General features: G+C 25.7%; 2 protein-coding genes across 2 annotated transcripts; both read left to right on the top strand.

Annotated features, from left to right (window-relative positions):
* The first annotated feature begins 752 nt into the window (after positions 1-752).
* On the top strand, positions 753-20,299 carry LOC134830124 (hillarin). Its single transcript, XM_063843505.1, has 9 exons — positions 753-1,042; positions 6,352-6,813; positions 8,831-8,972; positions 9,041-9,243; positions 16,311-16,427; positions 17,174-18,529; positions 19,515-19,628; positions 19,693-19,856; positions 19,921-20,299. The coding sequence occupies exons 2-9, from the start codon at positions 6,625-6,627 to the stop codon at positions 20,060-20,062; spliced, it is 2,427 nt and encodes an 808-aa protein (XP_063699575.1). The 5' UTR covers positions 753-1,042; positions 6,352-6,624; the 3' UTR covers positions 20,063-20,299.
* On the top strand, positions 11,648-13,414 carry LOC134832444 (glutamate receptor ionotropic, delta-2-like). Its single transcript, XM_063846460.1, has 2 exons — positions 11,648-11,825; positions 12,096-13,414. Exons 1-2 carry the CDS (start codon positions 11,648-11,650, stop codon positions 13,412-13,414), a joined length of 1,497 nt encoding a protein of 498 aa, XP_063702530.1.
* Positions 20,300-21,459: the final 1,160 nt, after the last annotated feature.

Below are 21,459 nucleotides of genomic sequence, written 5' to 3'. Positions count from 1 at the left end.
ATTTTACTTTAAAAAAAGCTTTAAGTTTTTTTGACTGAAATTATATTCGATCCTGATTTTCAATATTTACTTTTTTTATTAATATTTTTAAGTCTTTTTGCTTCTCTCTTATAGAAGATCAAACAATTCTCAAAAATCAATTTTTAGTTAAAAATACTTCCAAAATTTTTCTTCAAAAGAAAATTTAAAATTAATAAATTTAAGTTATTAAAATTTCATCATCTATTTAAAAAAAATTTAAATTTTTCATCAAAATTTAAAATATTTTCATAAGTTTGAAAAAATTTCAAACACAACATTTCACATCCCTGCCAGTACAAAGAATTCCATCAACACCGCTTCTGTGTATGTGCGACAAACGACATGCATGACTGACGACAAAACACTACACAGATTCGTATCGGAAAGTGCAACCTGTTGTTCTGTCCCGTCATTCTTCGTAGCAACGAATTGACCAAAACAAATCCCTCATGGTCAAGGTTCCTCCTGTTTTCCTCAGAGGAAAAGAAAATTCAAAAAACGACGAAATTTCCGATAAAAATACCGCTCTCCAATTATTTCAGCACTTCCAACTGGATTAACTTCTGCGTAAGTATCTCCCGTCGTTCGCTGTACGTGAATTTTGTTAAGGTGTGTGTGTGTGTTAATAACAACATTAAAAGCCTACCTACAGCTATATGAGTGAACGACGAGAGCAAAATTCAACTGAGAGCAGCAACTTTAGTACATTGATACAATCGCTCGAAGATAGTTGTAAAAATCGGTGCTTCCGCAGATATTTTTACTGATTTTCATTACTTACTACAATTTTTTTGTTGTTTTTGTACGACTGTAGTGAACATGCTGTACGACTCGTAACAAAAAATAAAAAATATTTTCTCGACAAATCCGTAGTTCGTACACACAGATTTGGACATCATTACACCTTTTTTTAACCAGCAGCAACAAAAAAAGTGCTTAAAATGGGCACAATAATGCGGAATTGCATTGACTTGTTGTAAAAATAATGAATAGAGCTTTATTTAGTGAATACGAAAAAAAAGTAAATAAACAAGTGAATTTTTTTTTTAGAAAAACCAACAAAAGTCCAAAATCAATTATTAGATGAAAGTAAGAAAAAAAAAATAAAAAATTATTGGAAAAAGTCAAGAAATAATTTTTAAAAAGTGATTTTTTGTGAAAATAAAAATTGTCAAAACGAACCTACATACGAATGAATCCAAAACAACAATCTCTGCTTCCGGATGCTTTATAGAGTGAAGAATGTTCATAAATCTAACTAGATTTCTGTATTGTATGGATTATATTGGGTGCTCGTACAGATGCATCATCATCATCGTCGTCATCTACCATCCACACATTCCAATCGCGAGTACAGTTCTTTATTATCTCTTTCGATATTAGGCAGGAATATGAGGAACTAAATAAATGAAAAAAAAAATAATTAAAGAATTAAAAAAAATTTTTTTTTTTTGAGAAATTTTTATGGAAAATTCAACTTATTTTATTAAAAATATAAAATTTTAAGTGAAAAGTTTAAAAAATAATAATTAAAAAAATATATTTAAAATTGAATATTTTGATATTAAATTATCATGAAACAAAACATAATATGAAACCAATTTTCTTTCGAATTAAATTGAAAAATTATTTCAAAAATTAAAAAAAAAAATGTACAAAAATTTATCAAATTTTATTTAAAAAATTTAAATAACGGAAAATGTAAAATAAATTAAGAAAAAATCAAAATTTTGCTAAAAAAATGTTTTCTTTCCGAATTGGCTTTATTAAATTTTGGGATCGAAACAAAAAAAAATTATGATTAATTACTCAAAAAAAAAAAGAAAAAAAAAAATTAATTTGTCAAAAAAATTAAATTTGAGTTTGTCTAAATTCTTAATTTTTAGAATAAAAAAAAAAACGTTTTAGTTCAGTTTTTTTTTGAATAAAATTTTTTTTTTCAGTTCTCATTTGTAATTTTAAAAATGATTGCTGAGTTAATTAATTTCAAAAACTTAAAAAAAATCATGTAGAAAAAATTTTAAAACAATTTTTAATTAATAGAAACATTTCTAAAAATAATTTAATGAGGCGTACAAAAATGAGAAAAAAAATTAATAAAAAAAAATAAAATATAAAAATATTAAAAAAAATAAATAAAAAAATGAAAAAAAAATTAAAAATATTTACCATATTTCTTGATAAAATCAAATCAATTTTTTTTTATACAATTATTAACTCATAATTTATTTATTTGTTTTTTGTTCCTATTCCTTAATTTAAAAAAAAAATTAATTTAGAAAAAAATTAAGCAAAACTTTGATTTTTTCTTAATTTTTTTTTTTATTTTCCGTTCAACTTTAATTTTTAAAGTAAAAATTTGATAAGTTTTTGAAAAAAAATTTTTTTAATTTTTTAAATCTTCATAAAACTAAAAAAAAATAAATTCTCCCTTTCCTGCCTAATCTAACTACTCCATTGAATGTGTACTACTAATTTCACTTGTATTTGTGTTGCGATGTTACTTGCTCTTTTTTTTCGTTTGTCACACACACACGAAATTCTGTAAATATGTGTGTGACACACATCACACGTCGTCGTCGCGTAGCATAATTTATCTCTCTAAGTACTTGTTGCAGAGTGTACCTAACAGCATTTCCAACAAAAATAATGAAAAAAAAAATTACAAACCAGAAGTACAAGTGAATAGACAGCAACTCGCTTATGCAAAGAGAGAGTGGAAATTCAAGCAGCGAAATGGCAACGAAACAAAAATTTCAAGTGCATAAAGAAAATTTCATGATAACTCAATTCGTCGTTAGTAACAAGTAGATGGTAAATAATTGAAGTGTGACAAAAAAACATTCCTCGGTTTTCGGATCTTTTGTCGTTGTGAAATGTAATGACAGAAAATCATAAAAATTGTTCTTAAAGTGTTTTGTTTTGTGTGTGCGCGCGAGATAATCGATAAAAATTGAGTGATTTACCTTGGTTGACTGCCCACTGCCTCGGCATTCGTTGCTGCCGTTGATTTTTTGGAATGGAATGGCATATGATAATAACTTTTCAGCTGGCGGTTGACCATTTTTGCGCTCAATCAGTTTGCTTGTTGTTTGAAAAATTTTATGAAAAATTCATGTTTCGCGGGTTTAAAAATTTACGAAAAATAAATTTAAAAAACGAAATTTTCATTAAAATTATTTTAAAATGTCGTAAAATCTGAAAAATTTTTTATATTAAAAAAATATTTTTAATTATTTATAATAAAAATTTTCAAGGACAATTATCGAAAATTTTTCATTTTTGTGACAAATGTCAAATATAAATGATGTTCAAAAAAATTAAAAAGAAAATTTTCATAAAAAAGTCTAAAAATAATCAAAAGCCAAAGAACTTTTCATAAAAATTCTGAATGTTTTTTTTTATAAAAAAAATAAAAAAAAAAATAATATTAAAATAAATTAATTAAAAATAATAAAAAAAAAATATTTTATTAATTAAAAAAAAATATTTTATTAAATTTGAAAAAAAAATAAATTAATTAAAAAATAATAAAAAATACATATAATAATTAAAATTATTTAAAATATTTGAATATTAATAATTATTATTTTAAAAAAGTAATTTAAAAAATAAATTAAAAAAATAATAAAATAATTAAAACATAAGAATTTTTCAAAATAAAAAAAAATAAAAATTATAAAAGTTTTGTATAAAAAAAATTTAAAAATTATTTCTATAAAATTAATCAAATATATTTTTTTATTTTTACAAATTATTTTATTTTGTGAAGATTTTTCATAATTTTTCATTTTAAATTTCAACAAAAAAATTACAAATAAATACTTTAAGGTTAAAAAAAAATTATAAAAAAATTGAAAAAAAATTAATTTAATAAAAAATTCAATATCTCGCCAAATTTTTATACTTCACGAAATGTAAATTTTTCATAGTGTACAGTTAAAGTGACGACGACAACGACTCGAAACCTACACACTGATCTGTTTTTAGAGCCGTTTAATGATGTTACGATGTTTATTTTCGTGAATGGTGTTAGATTTAGAAGTGATTTATTTTATGATGTACCAAAAAATTTTTTTGCGGGCGTGATGTCATGAACACAAAAAAATAAGTAAAAGTGAAAAAGGTGTTTCGTAATTTTTTAAGTTAATTTCCTTCCGTTTAATTTTATTTGCAAAAAAAAATAATTTTTCGAGTTAAAACGTAAAATTAAGCAAACAATCGACGCATTTATCGCACTCAATTAAGGACAAATTCAACGTCGTCGTCGGCCTACATATTTTACTGAAATTCATTCATAAAAAAAAACTTTACTCGCATACCTTTGAGCTCACGAGCAAAAAAAAAAAGTTATGACATCACCAAATAACTCCCGCCTCGACAAAACTTCGCGCGACGTTATTCTCGTTTTTTTTCCATGCTGGCGATGTTGAACTAACAGAAAATATGGCACATGAATATAATTAAATTCTTCATATAAGGCAAATTACTGACAAAACGCGACGAAGAATGAAGTAATGATGAGCATTTTTTTCTCACTTTGCCTACGAAACGAAGCAAAGAATCGAAATTACGTAAAAAAAATCTCAATAAATTGCGAGGAAGTAACAGTTATTATGACATTTTCGTCGTTTGCATGCAAGTTGGTAATGAACTTAAGTCTGCGAACTTGAATTGTCTCTCCACTCGTTCAAGACGAGAGAAAAATGATAATTTTATGACATTTTACAGACATTTATGAGGCGAGTACGAAAGATTTGACGCGAAATGAGCGAGAAACCTGAAACCGTGTGGAGAGATATGAGAGATTTTGTGATGGTCAGTCGAGCTTGAAATGGATTTTAAATGTTCGTTTTGATTTAAAGTGTCTAGATTACGAGATAAAATCAATTTTTAATTAGATTTTGGACAGAAAAAGTGAAAATAATCAAGATTTTATCGAAAAATTGACAAATTGAAGTGAAAAATTGTAAAAATAACTTAATTTTTTTTTCTTAATTTGCTTTTAACGATCTTAAAAAATATTCATGAAGCAAAAATTTGAAAAAAAAAATTTTTTTTGAGCCTAAAATTCTTTGCAAGGGTTTAAAATCTATTGATTTTTTAAGATAAAATAAGGATTTTCAATCCAAAAATAAAAAAAAAAACATAAAATTTCTTAATAAAAGAAAAGAATTTTTTATTTTGAAGTCAAAAATTTAAATAGAAAATTGTCTAAGACAACATTATTCAAATACTTAAATTTTATTTAATAATACTGAAAAATTGATAAATTTTATGTTTCAGTGAAAAATTTTTAAAAATTAAGGCTTTCGAGAGAAATTATTAAATCAAAGAATAAAAATAAAATTAAATTCAAATAAAACTGAATTCGAAAAATAAATTAATTAATTATATTAAATAATAATAAAAATAATAATTAATAAATTAACTATATTAAATAATTAATTTTTTTAAAATTATTTTTTTTAAATAAATAATAAATAATTAAATAAATATTAATATTAATTTTTTTATTTTCAAAATTATTTTAATTTTAAATTAAATTTTTTAAGATATAAGTTTAAATTTAATTTAATTATTTATTTAAATTAATTTTTAAATATTTTTTATTTGTGAAAAAAAAATATAAAAATTTAATTCTCTTGCATTAAAAAAAATATTTTTACCTTCAAATAACTTTAAAATCCCCCAAAATCTTATTAATAAAAATTTTAAATCAAATCCAATAAATTTAAAGTAAAAAATCCATCAATATCTGTCACTCCATCGTGAATTTTTTGCCAAATCAATTAACATTTGGACAAATATTCGTGACTTTCCGTCATTTATTTACATTTTTCATTTTATTTTATTTACTTTTATTATTTTTATTGTCATTTTGTACATAAAACGAGCTGGAGACAACAACAAAAAGACACGCACAAATAATCAAATACAAAAAAAAAATATCAGAACTCACGAGTACACGGAGTATGTAGACAAAAATTAACATTTTAAATCCAAAAACAGCGAAACAATTACAACGAGCAAGAACATTGACGACGACGACGATGTTGTGCCCACTTTTCACGTACATTTTTTTTCTCTATATTTGGCACGGTCAATGTCGAAATTATTTAATTTTAATTTTTTATGTTCATGAATTGAATTCGCGATGCGGGTCTTATGAGTTAAATGTCACCAACTGCGATCAATTACGAGAAATCTTGACTTTTTTTTTTTTAGAAAAATGAGTTTTGTTGGTTTTTCTTTGATTTTGAACTTTCTTTAAATTTTTGCTTGGTTTTAATTTTTTTTAAAAGTTTTTTTTAATTTTTATTTTTTCAGATTAGTCAGCAACTTCTTCTTCCATCCAATTACTCTCGACGACTCGACGTGCAATTATATCATTAGCGAATGAAACGTCATAAAAAATAAATAAATGAGTGAGATAAGCCCGATCTGAAAAAAAAAATAAAAATAAATAAATATTTAAAAAGTGAGTGAATGACTGTGTGGAAAGAAAGTCATTAAACAAACATTTTATGTGAGAAATTATTTTTAAAAAATAAAAAAGTAAACTAAAAAAATTACTTAATAACGAAAAAAAAAAAAAAAAAAATGTATCGACCGAATTTTTATGAATCCTCGTGCAACAGATGCAAAGAGATCGTTTACCAAGTTGATCGAATCGGACCCCTGAAGGACTTTACCTTTTATCATTCGGGATGCTTCAAGTGCAATCATTGCGGAACAAAGTTGACACTTAAAACTTATTACAATAATCAACATGATCAGGAAGATAAAGAGGTGAGTTTATGATTTTTTTTTTTTTGTTTAGAAAGAAAGTTTTTTTTTCGTAATTTTTGTCAAAAAAAGTGCAAGTCAAGTTTTAGTTTACTTTTTTTTGGTTGTTTGACTAGACTTAAGTAATATTTTAACATTTCATTGGTTATTTTAATGGAAGAGTGGATTTTGTCGTGATTGGAAAATTGAAAGGAAATAACTTTCGGTTTCTTTAAATTAATTTTTATGAAGTTTAAAGCGATAATCCGGTAATAAATTTTAAAGTTTAGTTTTGTTGGTTTTTTGAAAGGTATTTAAGTTTAAATGAAGATTTAAAAGTCATAAGCGATCAGTTTTAGCTTTTGTGGAACTCATTTTTTCATTTTTAGCTTTTGTAGAAATTATTTTGTTCATTTTTAGCTTTTGTAGAAATTATTTTGTTCATTTTTAGCTTTTGTAGAAATTATTTCGTTCATTTTTAGCTTTTGTAGAAATTATTTCGTTCATTTTTAGCTTTTGTAGAAATTATTTTGTTCATTTTTAGCTTTTTGTAGAAATTATTTTGTTCATTTTTAGCTTTTGTAGAAATTATTTTGTTCATTTTTAGCTTTTGTAGAAATTATTTTGTTCATTTTTAGCTTTTGTAGAAATTATTTTGTTCATTTTTAGCTTTTGTAGAAATTATTTTGTTCATTTTTAGCTTTTGTAGAAATTATTTTGTTCATTTTTAGCTTTTGTAGAATCTCTGTAGTTCATTTTTAGCTTTTGTAGAAATTATTTTGTTCATTTTTAGCTTTTGTAGAAATTATTTTGTTCATTTTTAGCTTTTGTAGAAATTATTTTGTTCATTTTTAGCTTTTGTGGAAATTATTTTGAACCTTCTTGAAAAAATTTTTGTTTAACTTTCTTCTAAATAAAATCCAAAAGCTTCAAAATCGACCAAAAACTTATTTCCCACAACATTTTTTCTTATTATTACACTTAAAACTTCGTCACTTTGCTAATAAAGTCACATCGTATCACTTTCCAAAAAAAAACTTGAACAGCATCAATAACAATATCATAATAATAAACAAATTACCGTTTTATGCTCAAAAATGTTTTTTATTTTATAAATAATAATTTAATGAGCATGCAAAATAATTGCAACACTTTCTACTCAATATCTGCTCATGAATGAAATTTGTTTATTTATTTTCTGCATTATCATTATCCACTTAGCTAGCTGCATTAGACTACGAATTATTACGAGAAACTTGTCGAACGAAACGATTTAAATTGAAAATTGCTCGTTGATGACATTTAATTTTAAACTTTCCTTGTTTTTATTTTTCTTCAATTGCGACTTTTTTATGTTGCATTGCGTAACAAAATGTCACGGAAGTCAGAAACAATTGAAGGGTGCAACATTTAATTAGTTTTTTTATTTTTCATTAGTTTTAATTTTTTTTTTTTTTTAAATAATTTTTTCCAATTTTTTTAGTTAATTAATTTTATTAAATTAATTAATTAATTTTGTTTAAATTTATTTAATTATTTAAAAAAATTTTTTTTTAATATTTATTTATTTTTATTACATTTTTAATTTTTTTTTTCAATAAAATTTTAATTTTTTTAAATTTTTAAATATTTTTTTAATATCATTTTTAATAATTTATTGCTTTTTATTACATATTTAATTTTTTTTTCAATAAAATTTAATTATTTTATATTATATTTTTTTATAATAAATTTATTAATTTATTTGATTTTTTTTAATTTATTATTATGTTTTAATTTTGAAAATATTTTTTTATAATTTTTTTTAAAATAACGTTTTAATTTTTAATTACTTTTAATTTTTAAACTATTTATTTTTAATTAATAATAATTTTTAATTTATTTATTTTTATTAAAAAATTATTATTTAAATTATTTAAATTTTTTTTTTATTTTTATTATTTTTTTTTTATTTTTTTATTTTATTTAAAAATTTTCATTTAATTTATTTTTTTTAAATTAATTTATTTTAATTAAATTATTTTTTTATTAATTTTTTCAGGTTTATTGCTGCTCACACGTACCAAAAACGGGCCCTGGCCATCTAGATCAGTCCTCTGTGGGGATTAGACAAGCATTAAACGTTCCAAAGAGTACAAATTACATTAATGAACAAATTCGGGGATCGCGTGATGGAATTGATGGTAAGTTCTTTCCCTCATTTCTAACCTCAAAATTTTTTTTTTTCATATTTTCCTCGAATATCCCTCAGGTGCAAAGCGACAATCAACGCCAAACGGGCTAAATTACAGTCACGGCTCGTATCGCGACCCAAGTTCGCCGCCACAGAACGACAGCGACTACAAATACGGAAGATTCGATGCGAGCGCCTTGCACATCGCGCACGCCCTCAAACAAACGGCAATCCAAAAGGCATACGACAAGCCCAAAGAGAAGCCAATCGACGTTTATCTGGTGAGTGTTTCGCTGCATTTCACATCGGGGACGTCGCTCATTGTTCAATTAAAGTTGAAGCGCGCAATTAATCGACGCAAAAAAGTGTGAACGAACGATCGATTGTTATCTAATGCGCGATTTGCGTTTTGTTTTGGTCACAAAAACGCCCAACTCGAGTTTTTTTTTTTGAGCAAAAGTGAATCTTGTTTTGAATTTTTTTTACGCGAGATACAAAAAATCGATAAATTGGTGAATTAAGTGCCGTACCGTTCACTTTGCGATTAAAAATGCACGTGCGTGGTATGATTATGTCCAAATCAAACACCTCAATGTTTTTTTTTTGCTTTATTCAATTTGTTCAGTAATGAAATGGAAAAAAATTAGTTATGGCTTGTTGTTGGAGTAATCATATGTTAAATTAAAATGCAGTCGAGACAAACGGAATTGCGCGCGAGAGGAAGTGAAAGTCTTGTTATGAGACTTATTGATGATTTTTTGAGACTTTTGAAGGAAATTTTGTTCAAATTATTTTTAAAAATTTCATCTGTTGACGTCAAACAATTTTTTTATTATATGAGGAAAATTTAGAAATTTTTAACTAAAAAAAATATTTGATTTTTTTTTGTTTTTGAGAAAAAATTTCAAGAAATTTCTAAATTGTTTTAATTAAATTTTGTAGTATGTGAAGGTTTTTTATATAATAATGAAAATCATAAAAAGGTCATAAATTTGACAAATTTTACAAGATTTCATTTTTTTCTAAAGCAAAGTTCAAAAATTTTTCAAAAAATCTATAAAAATTAAATTTTTCAAATAAAATTTGAAATTTTTAAATTATTATTATTTTTTTATTTTATTTATTTTTATGAGTTATTAAAATTAATTAATCAATTAAAAATTATATTTTTTTTTAATTAATAAAAAATGAATTATATTTAATTCAATTTTTTTAAAAATTTTATTTATTAATTTATTTTTTTTTAATAAATTTATTTATTATTTTTTCTATAATTTTATTTAAATTTAAATTAAATTTTAAATTAATTAATTTTTTTTTTAATTTAATAACTCAAATTTTACACATTAACAACGGAATGGATATCAGAACTTTAAAATTAAAAGCTAAAAATTTCGAGAAAAAAGTTTTTTTCGCAAAGAATTTTTATTTTTTTGAATTAGCAGAAGAGCGATTTTAAAATTTTAACGGTTCAACCGATAAAAACCGATGAAGATTATTTTTTTTTATTTTAAAAATTAAGACAGAATAAAAAAATAAAATTTTCTTCTGAATATTTTTTTTTATTAACTTTTGAATTTTATTATGGGTCAAGGTTAAAAAATTATTAAAAACAAAAAAAAAAATTTTTTTTTCTTTTTTCACATTTGTTAAATTATTTTGTAAAACTTATCTGTTTTTTGAATCTTAAAATTTTAAGAAAGCATAAAAATTTTTTATTTTGAGTAAAAATAATTTTTAAATTATAAAAATTGTTTGAATTAACAAAAAGGCGATTTTCAAATTTTTATCGGTTGAACCGGTTATTTTTAATTATTTTTTATATATTCATTAAAGGAAACTTTTTAAAATAATTTTTTACAATTTTTTTGCTTTTCACATTTTTAGAAAAAAAAAAATAAAGAAAAAATCTTTTATAAATCGCTTGATTTACAATTAAACCCGAAATTAACCTCTACTAAAAAAAAAACGATAAACTCCAACATAAATTCTTCACTTCCTAACAATTTTATTAACTTCCACGCACATTTTAAAGCACTTTGGCACTTATTATTACGTCTCTATTGTTTTAATCGTCTACCCAGTTTTATTTTTAATGTTTCGTTAATAATTCACTATTACCTTACATTACTGTTATTTACCTTCCTTCATACAGTCAATTTGTCTGAAATGAAAAAAAAAATGAAAAATCAAGTTAAAGATAAAAAAAAAGACAATAGCAGGTGAAATTTTTCTCACTTTTAAAAATGATGACGACTTGCACTAATTGAGAGCGTCAATACTGAAAAAAAAATAAATAAAAACTAAAATAAAAGGTAATGAAGACATAATAAACACTTTTGTCACGACGAAGCTAAACGAAACTGTTGCCAATGTTAATTTGTGTCAATCAATAGTTAGTTGTTGACTTTTTTTTTATCAATTCCCAAGACAGTCGCGATTGACAATCAAATAAAAAAGGATTTATTTCAGTGTTTAACCAACTTTCACGCCAACTAGAAGTCATTCCCTAAAAAAAAACAAAAAATTACATTTTTCGACATGAAAAGGGAGTTTTTGTTCCTGACCTTCGTAATTATCGGTTCAGGCACGTGTCGCATTCCCTTAGAAAAAGCGCGGGAAACTCAATTACGGAATTTTCTCGAAATATTCAACAATTGTAAACATATTTCACTTATTCGAACAATGCCCGATGATGCCATCGGCGATGCTTTCTTCGCGAATCACACATGGACAATGGAGATATTTGATATCGCAAGTAACAGTAATGCCGTTATTGATGAGTGTCGTGCCATGAATCGCTTTGCAGCTGCAACTAATGACGATTCTGGGACATTGACATCGGTCAAGATGAAAGTCTCGGGTGATTTTATGTCACGTGGATGACAAAAAGTCATTGATTTAATGGAATTAGTTGAATTTCTCAACACTAGAGGGCGCTCAAAAGACAGCGGAGTGTTAATTTTTTGTAAATTCTCGGAAATTTTGATGATTTTGAGATGTTTTAGTCATCCAGTGACACGAATATTGATCGTTATCGAAGATTTTGAAGCAAATGACCTTGAAATGACCTTTCAAAGTATTTGGAGTGATAAAAATACAAAATCTTTAGAAATTTTTGTATTTTCAAAAGCAAAAAATGCATTTTTTGGATATTTTCCCTTCATAAATCGACTGAAACAACTCACCTTGGAAGAAATTTCCAATAGAAAACTTCAAAACATGAATTCAGTTGAACTAATTTTGGAATCTTTCGAGTCTACGTTCTCTTTGTACTCAACTTCCAACTCGTCAGTGACCTTCGAAGGGGTCGATATCTGTTTAGCGGAACTCTTATCACAAAAATTGAACTTTTCTCTGAAGACTTTTCCTCGAGATGGCGAATTTTTCGGAAGTCAATTGCCAAATGGGAGCTTTTCTGGTGCAATTGGGCGCATTTCTCGACGAGAAACGGACTTTGCGATGGTTGGATTTTTCATCAAAGATTATGGAACGCCCGAATTGGACTTTAGTACGCCTCTGTACTCCGATCAACTTTGTGTCGTTGTGAAAAAAGCTGAAAGAATTCACGCCGTAGAGATTCCTTTGTTGATTTTCGATACAAAATTATGGATTTTTTGCTTTTTTGTCATGTTTTTGTCATCGGGATTCATGTTTTTCTTGCGAAATTTAAACGTTAAAAGAGGAAAAGTCAAGAAAAAATCCCCATTTGACGCTCCAATTGTCGCTTTGAAGGGATTTTTCAGTATTTCGATGCACGATTTGCCAATTGTCACGAACGAAAGACTTTTTCTCGCGTGTCTTTTGATGTTCTCAGTTATTGTTCTGTCAATGTTTCAATCTAACCTCGCAAATTTTTATATAAAACCCTTATATTATCGAGATATAGACACGTTGGAACAATTAGACGCCCAAATCGATCAGATAATTGTTCAACATCGCGCCATTATGGATGACGCCTTTCCCGATAATGTCTCCCAAACGATGACTAACCTCAAAATGAAACTTCAACTTGACAATTTAATCGATGATGATGATTTGATGAACAGTTTGTCTCATTTTAAGCGTCGTGGATGCATTACGAGGCGCGCGAACACGTTTATAGAAGAAGCAAAGTATTATATTAGAGAACAGCTCCATCTCGTGGATGAATGCCCGCGATCTTACAATTTGGCGTTCATTATGCCGAAAGATTCGTACTTGAATGAGAGACTTAATGAGGTTTTGGGGAGAATAGTTGCTTCGGGATTGATTCAAAAATGGACTTCGGAGATGGTTTTTAATCAAACGATGAAAAATTTGAAGATTTTTAGTGAATTGCAAAATGTTAACTTTAGGACGCTGACGCTAGAGGATCTGCAGTTGTCGTTTTATGTACTTTTGGCGGGAATTTTGATGAGCGTCATTGTTTTGATCTTCGAAAGTTGTATAAAATCTGAAAGAAATGAATAAAAAAAATTATTTTTTTTTATCTCGAGACATTTTTTTCATTTCTTCAGAATTCAAAAGAATCTCTTTGCTTTAAAATATTTTTAAATAATTTCTTCAAGACTTTAAAATAAATTTATCGAAATTTTTCTTTTTTTTCTCTTATCAGATTTCGATCTTGATTTTTTCCAAATTTTTTAGCTCTCGTGCTAAAAAGTTTTCTTTCAAAATAAAATTTTCAAATTCTCAATTCTTAATTTTTTTTTTTAGAAAAAGCTAAAATCTGACAAAATTCTTCTGAAAGAAAACTTTTTAGCCCAAAAGCTGAAATTATTAAAGAAAAAATATACTTAAAGAAAAAAATGTCAGATCAAGAGCTGATAATTTCTGTCAAAATAAAACTTTCATCTTTTGATCTAAAAAAAAATTTCAATCGAAAAAATAATTTCATTTATTTTTTTTTCTTTTGAAAAGATCTCTTTAATTTTTGACTTAAGAAACTTTTTCTGAAGTCAAAAAAGTAAAATTTCGATATTTAACCTTCAATTCTATATCTTTCATAATTTTGGCGGGAAAATTACTGATCGCCATTCTTTTTGTTATAGAAGTATTTTTGAAATCTGAAAGGAATGAATTAACAAAACTCAATTTTTTTTTTATCTTGAAATAATTTTTTCCCTAATTTTCTTTAATTTTTAACCTAACAATCTTTTTTTAAAGACAATAAAGTGAACTTTCGAAATTTAACGTAAGAGGTCCTTTAAATGTAATTTTTTATAAATTTGGCGGGAAACTCCGCCATTGTTCGATATTTCTATCAAGCTTTGTTTGAAATAATTTATGATGATTAAATAAAGAAAAGCTAATGCCATCGACCACAATAAAAAATATTTCATACTCAATCAAGCAATTGTCCAAACGTGTTTAGAAAACCATTCACTTTTATTTATTTTTTTTTTTATGAACAATTACCTTCTTTCTCTCTTGTACCTCGATCGCTGCAGTGTAAGTGCAGTAGAAGCCATCACATGCGAAAAGTATGTAAAATATTTAACATTTTTTTATAAAACATTAAATCACATAATTGATCATTAACCCCATTAATTAAAAATCCCTTTTGAAGTTTTTTTTTTGCGTTCATCGATAAAAATAGAGAGAGACGCAATGATATGTAAATAAATATTTTTACTACCTTTCTTTTTTTCCATTGCTGCGATTGCAACTCGGCAGCTGCTGCTGCGTATTGCACAGAGATCAACAAAACAACAAAAATATGCTCTACTTACAAAATCATTAGCGATGCGCAACAAAAGCAATCAACAAACATTGTTCTTATTTATGAAGTGAAATAATAACAACAAAAAGTGTTTGTAATCGTTCGTCGTTTTGTTTCGTTTTAATGATGATGATGATGCGATGTTTTGACGGCGCTTCGTGGGGAGGTTTGGTACTTTGGGAAAGTGTCAGTTATTAAATTTAAAACTTTTTACGCAAAAAACTGACAACTTTGGATCAAGAGAAAATTTTTTAGGCCAAAAGCTGACAAATTTTTCTTTTAAGATATTTTTTTTAGTTTTTGATCTGAAAACTTTTCTCTTGAAAGAACTAAAGTTTTGTTTAGGAAAAGCTTTAAATTTGTCTCAAATGAAAGTTTTCGGTAAAAGCTGAAAATTTTGCTTCGAAATTTTCAGCTTTTGGCCTAAAAAGTTTTCCTTAAAGAAAAAGTTATTAGTTTTTGTTCTGAATGGTTTTTTCTGAAGTTTTTGTTAAAGAAAGACTTTTAGAACCAAAACTGATAACTTTTTGAAGTAAAAAATTTGATTTAGGCCAAAAGCTAAGAAATTTGTTTTGAAAGAAAACTTTTTTAGACCAAGAGCTAAAAAAATTTTGTTTGAGAAAACATTTAGTTTAAAAAATATTTTGAGCTCTTGGCCTAAAAAGTTTTCTTTTAAAGCAAATTTTTCAGCTTTTGGCCTGAAAAGTTATCCAAAAAGGAAATTTTCACAGTTTTTGTTCTAAAAAAATTTATTTTCTAAAATTTATGGTTGAGAAAAGCTTTTAGAACAAAAACTGAAAAATTTTTTAAGATAGAAATCTTTTTAGGCCAAAAGCTGAGAAATTTGCTTTAAAAGAAATCTTTTTAGACCTAAAGCTGAAAAAAAATCTTCTGAGAAAACTTTTAATTTTAAAAATATTTTCAGCTCTTAATCTAAAAAGTTTCCTCAAAAGATATTTTTTCAGTTTTTGGCCTAAAAAAAATTTTCTTTTAAAGCAAATTTCTCAGCTCTTGGCCTAAAATTTTTTTTTAACCTCTGAGCTTTAAAAAAATTCTCAGAAAAAAATTTCCCAAGACTTAAGTGTCTTCTCTGAAAGTCTTAAGTTGATCTTTAATGACTTCCTTAAGCAATGCCTCTAACTGAAAATTATCCAAACAATTGACCAAAATAGATTTTTATCACTCACTCGCATTACGCAAGCCAGACACTCTTCTAAAAGTCAAATACGTGCGAAGTAAATGAAACAAACGACTCTTTAAATACACATCGCGTCGTAGGCAAATAATGAAAAAGAAAAGAAAAATAGTAAACGATGAGATAATCGTGTGAATATTTCTGTGTTTTGTATTATATTCCTATTACTTACTAACTCATCTTCAACTTCTCGAACGAAAATAAAAAACGAAAAAATGCTTGAAACAACGGTACCGTCAACCCATAATCCAATTGTTGTACCTTTGTTATTGTTGCTGCCGTAAATAAAATAAAGTTTATTGTACTTTATGACGATTGTGCTCGGTATGTTTTTTTGTTGTTGTTGTTGTTATGATGATTCAACTGCTATTGAATAAGACTGTCCGCCGCAAAATTTCCATTTATGGATTCAAGAGATTGACTTTTTTGTTTTCTTCTTTTTAATGTAGGCACGTGACGAGCAAGCCCGTTTGGAGATGAAACACCGGAAGGAAGAGGACGAGTTGTACAGGAAGTTTGCGAAGAAGCGCGAGGAGGAGGATCGACGAGTTCATAACGAGATTCAGGTGAGTTTCTTGTCGCAATTTTAAGAGAAAAATTTTTAAATGTTCATTGGGGCAAAATTTAAAAATTTGCTTTAAATTTAAATTTTTAAATGTTCATTGGGGCAAGATTTTTTAAATTTGCTTTAAAATGAAACTTTAAAATGTTCGTTGGGGCAAAATTTTTAAATTTGCTTTTAAATAAAATTTTTAAATGTTCATTGGGGCAAAATTTTTAAATTTGCTTTCATTGGAACAATATTTTAAAATGTTCATTGGGGCAAAATTTTATATTATGAATTGGGTTAAAATTTTAAAATGTACATTGGGGCAAAATTTTAGATTGTTCATTGGGGCAAAATTTTTAAATTTGCTTTGAAATGAAAATTTAAATTGTTCATTGGGGCAAAATTTGAAAATTTGCTTTAAAATGAAACTTTAAATTGTTCATTGGGGCAAAATTTAAAAATTTGCTTTGAAATGAAAATTTAAATTGTTCATTGGGGCAAAATTTTTAAATTTGCTTTGAAATGAAAATTTAAATTGTTCATTGGGGCAAAATTTTTAAATTTGCTTTAAATTTAAATTTTTAAATGTTCATTGGGGCAAAATTTTTTAAATTTGCTTTAAATGAGACTTTAAATTGTTCATTGGGGCAAAATTTGTAAATTTGCTTTGGGAAAATTTTAAAAATGTGTCTTGGGTTCAAAAAAAGTTTTTTTTTAGTTTTTTATGAAAAATTTCTCAAAAATTCTCATTTTTTTTTGCAGGATGAATGGGAACGCGAACTCGAACGTCTCACGCACAAATTCGAAAAGGAGCTGACAACCTCCCGTCGAGGCCATGACGATCACACAGTCCTCACGTTGCGTCACCAAAAGCAAAAGGAGGATCTCGAGAAGAACATGACGCTGCGCAAAACGAAGAAAAAGGAAAGTCTCACCCGTAAAATGCTCGAAAATGAGCGCAGCGAAACCGCAGCTCTTGTCGATCGTCAATCCAGCGAAATGTTGGAGCTCATCAGTGCCCGTCGCAGCGAATACATGCAAAACGAGAGCATTTTCATCGATGACGAATACGCCCCCAACACCGCCTACCCTCTCGTTGCCCCAAAACCGGCGCCGCCTGCCCTCAGCAAATTCCAAATTTACGCAGATCCCGTCGAATTCCACGACGTCGACCAAATTGCCATTTCCGTGGCGCAAGAAGACCAGAAAACCTTCACGGATCTCGTGCGGCAACTCGTGGGCCGATGCACGAGTGACATCGAAAAAGCTCGAACGATTTTCCGCTGGATCACGGTGAAAAATTTGAACACAATTCAGTTCGACGACGACGATCATCGCGGCGATACGCCAATGGGACTGTTGCGCGGCATCAAATACGGCACGGAAAGTTATCACGTGTTGTTTAAGCGACTTTGCAGTTATGCCGGCTTGCATTGCGTCGTCATCAAGGGTTACTCGAAGAGTGCCGGCTACCAACCAGGCGTCAAATTTCAAGATTCGCGTTTCCGTAACTCGTGGAATGCTGTTTACGTGGCGGGTGCTTGGCGTTTCGTGCAATGCAATTGGGGCGCGCGTCACTTGGTCAACGCCAAGGAGGCACCGAAAACGGGCAAACACAAAAATGACAGTTTGCGATACGAATACGACGATCATTACTTCCTCACGGATCCACGCGAATTTATTTACGAATTTTTCCCGCTGCAGGAAGATTGGCAACTGCTAAAAAGACCAATTTCCCTCAAGGAATTCGAAAATCTCCCATTTGTCAGATCCTTGTTCTTCCGTTATGGGCTTCATTTTGCTGACGAGGGTTACGGAGCAGTTGTTTTTACAGATGACACTGGCGCAGCTACAATTCGTATTGCGATGCCTGCCGATATGCAAGGATGTCTCATTTTTCATTACAATTTGAAGTTTTACGACAGTGAGGAGGATTCGTATGACTCGACGTCGCTCAAGAGGTTCGTAATGCAGTCAGTTATCGGGAATGTTGTGGCTTTTAGAGTTCATGCGCCGTGTTCGGGAGCCTTTTTGTTGGATATTTTCGCAAATGCAGTAACGCCGCAGGAGTATTTGACCGGAGAACCAATGAAATTTAAGTCAGTTTGTAAATTCAAGGTAAGATTTTGAATATTTTCTAAAAAAAAAAAAATTAAAAATAATTAATTTAATTTTTAAAATAAAAATAAAAAATTGGATTAAATTAAAATTTTTAATTGAAAATAATTAATTGAATATTAAAATTTAAAATAAATAAAATTATTAAAGCAAAAATTTGAAAAAAAAATAATTTTAAGTTAAATTAATTTTTTTTTCAAAAATTATTTTAACCCAATTTTTAAAATAGCTAAATAAACTAAATAATGAATAAAATTAATTAAAAAAAAAGTATAAAAAAATTAACTAATTAAATATTTAATTAAAATTCAAAAAAAAATTAATAAAATAATTAAAACAATTTTTTTTTAATTTTAAGTTAAATATTTTTTTTTTAATTATTTTAATTAAATTTTTCAAATAACTTAAATTAAAAATTTTATAAAAAAAATTTACAAAAATATAATTAATTAAATAATTAATTAAAATTAAAAAAAAATAAATAAAATTATTTAAGCTAAAATTGAGAAAAAATATTTAAAATTAAATTAAATTTTTTTTTTCAAAATGTATTTTAAAGTAATTAATTTTTTTTTATAAAAATTAATTTTTTATTTTTTTTTGTTATTTTAAAAAAATTAATGAAAATTTTTTTAAGAACTTATTTCAAGTTTTTATTAAAAATTATGATAATTTTATTAATTAAAATTTTATTTATTATTTTATATTTTTAATTTAAATATTTTTTATTTAATAATAATAATTTATATTTTTTTATTTAATTCAAATTATTTTTTAAAGTATTTTTTTTTATTTAAAAAAAATAATAATAATAATAATTTATTATTCAATGTAATTCAATTTAACAAATTGTTAATAATTTATTAATAATTTAATTAATTAATTTAATTCAACTATAAAAAATGTTAGAAAATTAAAAAAAAAATAAAAATTTATTCAAACCTTTTAAGAGAATAAAAAATTAATGAAAAAAAATATTTTTCAGATCTGTTGCGAGGAATTACAAACCGTAATGGTGCCTTTGCCTGATTGTGCAAGCGGCGAATGGGGTCCCACGAAAGCCACACGACTATTTGGATTGATTCCAATCACACATCAGGTAAGATTTTTTTAAAAATTCCTTTAATTTTAACAAATTTTTATAAATTTTCATCAAAAAACAGGAACCTCTAATATTCGCTGGTCGTAATATTGAACTTCAATTCCGCATGTCACGCCAATTAACGGACTTCATGGCAACTCTCCACAAAAACGGTATTGAAGAGAAAAAATTATCGAAATATGTGACGCACAATGTCTCCGATGAAATTGTCACTTTCATTATTAGGTAAAAATTCTTTTTTTTTATAAAAAAAATTAAAATAAATTAAAAAAAAATTTTTTTTGAACAGTTTTCCCGAAGAAGGACAATACGGATTGGATATCTACACACGCGAAGTCGGTCAAGTACATCACAACAACAACTCATCAACGGAGAAACACCTCCTGACTCATTGTTGCAAATATTTAATTAACTCATCTAAAAGAAATTAACCAGAAATTAAATTTTTTGAACGAATATTTTGAGAAATTTACGAAATTCATTGAAATTATTGATTGAGAATTAATCAAAAAAATCACAAAATTTAATAAAAAGTACTAATAAGACGAAATTTTTCCTTTTTCATTACTGTCACGAAAACTATTGTTGACAAATCTAGAATATTTAATTAATTAAAAAAAAAATGAATTAACATTTTATACTGAAATTTCTTTACTATGTAAATAATTTATGAGAAAAAAAATTAACAATTAAGTATTTTTTGTTGAAATTTATTAATCTTTAAAAAATATTAAGTTAAAAATTATACAAAAAAAAAAAATAAATTGTGTAAACAACAGATTTATTAATATAATAAAATCTTCTTATTTAAATTAATTATTTTTTTTTTTATTTAATTTTATTAATATTTTTTTCTTCTTTAAAACAGTAAAGGGATTAATTGATTAAATTTAAGCAAATTATTTATCTTTTTTTTTAATAAATTTTTAATTATCAGCTTTTATCAAAGTTCTGAGAAAACATTTTTGGCAAGTTCGTCGCCTATTTATTGTTTGATAAGAAATTTTTATTAAATTTATCAGATGTTGCTTTAAAATAGCGTCGTATTTTTAGATTAATGTAGGTTGTGTTGGTTATCTTTTTTTTTCTTAACATTGACCTTTTGAAATATTTTTTTTTTATTTGAAAAAAAAAAATAATTTTTTTAATATTTTTTTTTGTAGTCTCAAGTTATTTTTTTTTATAATTTGTTAAATTTTAAATAAATTTTTTTTATTTAAAAAAAAAATAATTTTTCATTAAAATTTTTTAAAAAGATTTTATTTTTTATGAATTTTTTCAGTAATCTCTCAAATTATTTTTTTTATATTTTATTAAATTTTAAATAAATTTTTATTTTTTATTTAAAAAAAATATTTTTTTATTAAAACTTTATTATTTAAATAATGTTCTTAATTAATTAATTTTATTTTAATAATTTTTTAATTATTTTAATTAATTTATTTATTTTAAATCATTATTTTATTAAATATTTTATTTAAATATTTATTTTTTCATTTAAATAAATAATTTGTTCAAATAAAATATTTGCATTTTTTTTTCATTTTAATTTAAATACCCCCAAAGTATGCATTGAACTGTACATTTTTTTAAACTTAAAATTTTACATTGGATTAAAGTTCACATCAATGTAAATCTCTTTTTCTTAAAAAAAAATCAGATAAAATAAAAAAAAAATTAAAAGTCATCAGAATAATTTTTAAAAAAATTGTTAAAAATTTTAAGGACAAGATTTAAATGAAAAATTAATAAAATCTTATAATTTTTTTAATATTTTCAGTATATTTTTACCATTTTTTTCTTGAAATATTAAAAATATCTTAAGTTT

This window comes from Culicoides brevitarsis, chromosome 2 (genome assembly GCF_036172545.1).
Source record: "Culicoides brevitarsis isolate CSIRO-B50_1 chromosome 2, AGI_CSIRO_Cbre_v1, whole genome shotgun sequence".
NCBI lineage: Eukaryota > Metazoa > Arthropoda > Insecta > Diptera > Ceratopogonidae > Culicoides > Culicoides brevitarsis.
The sequence above is the reverse complement of the archived record's forward strand: the minus strand, read 5'-3'. Positions and strand labels throughout refer to the sequence as shown.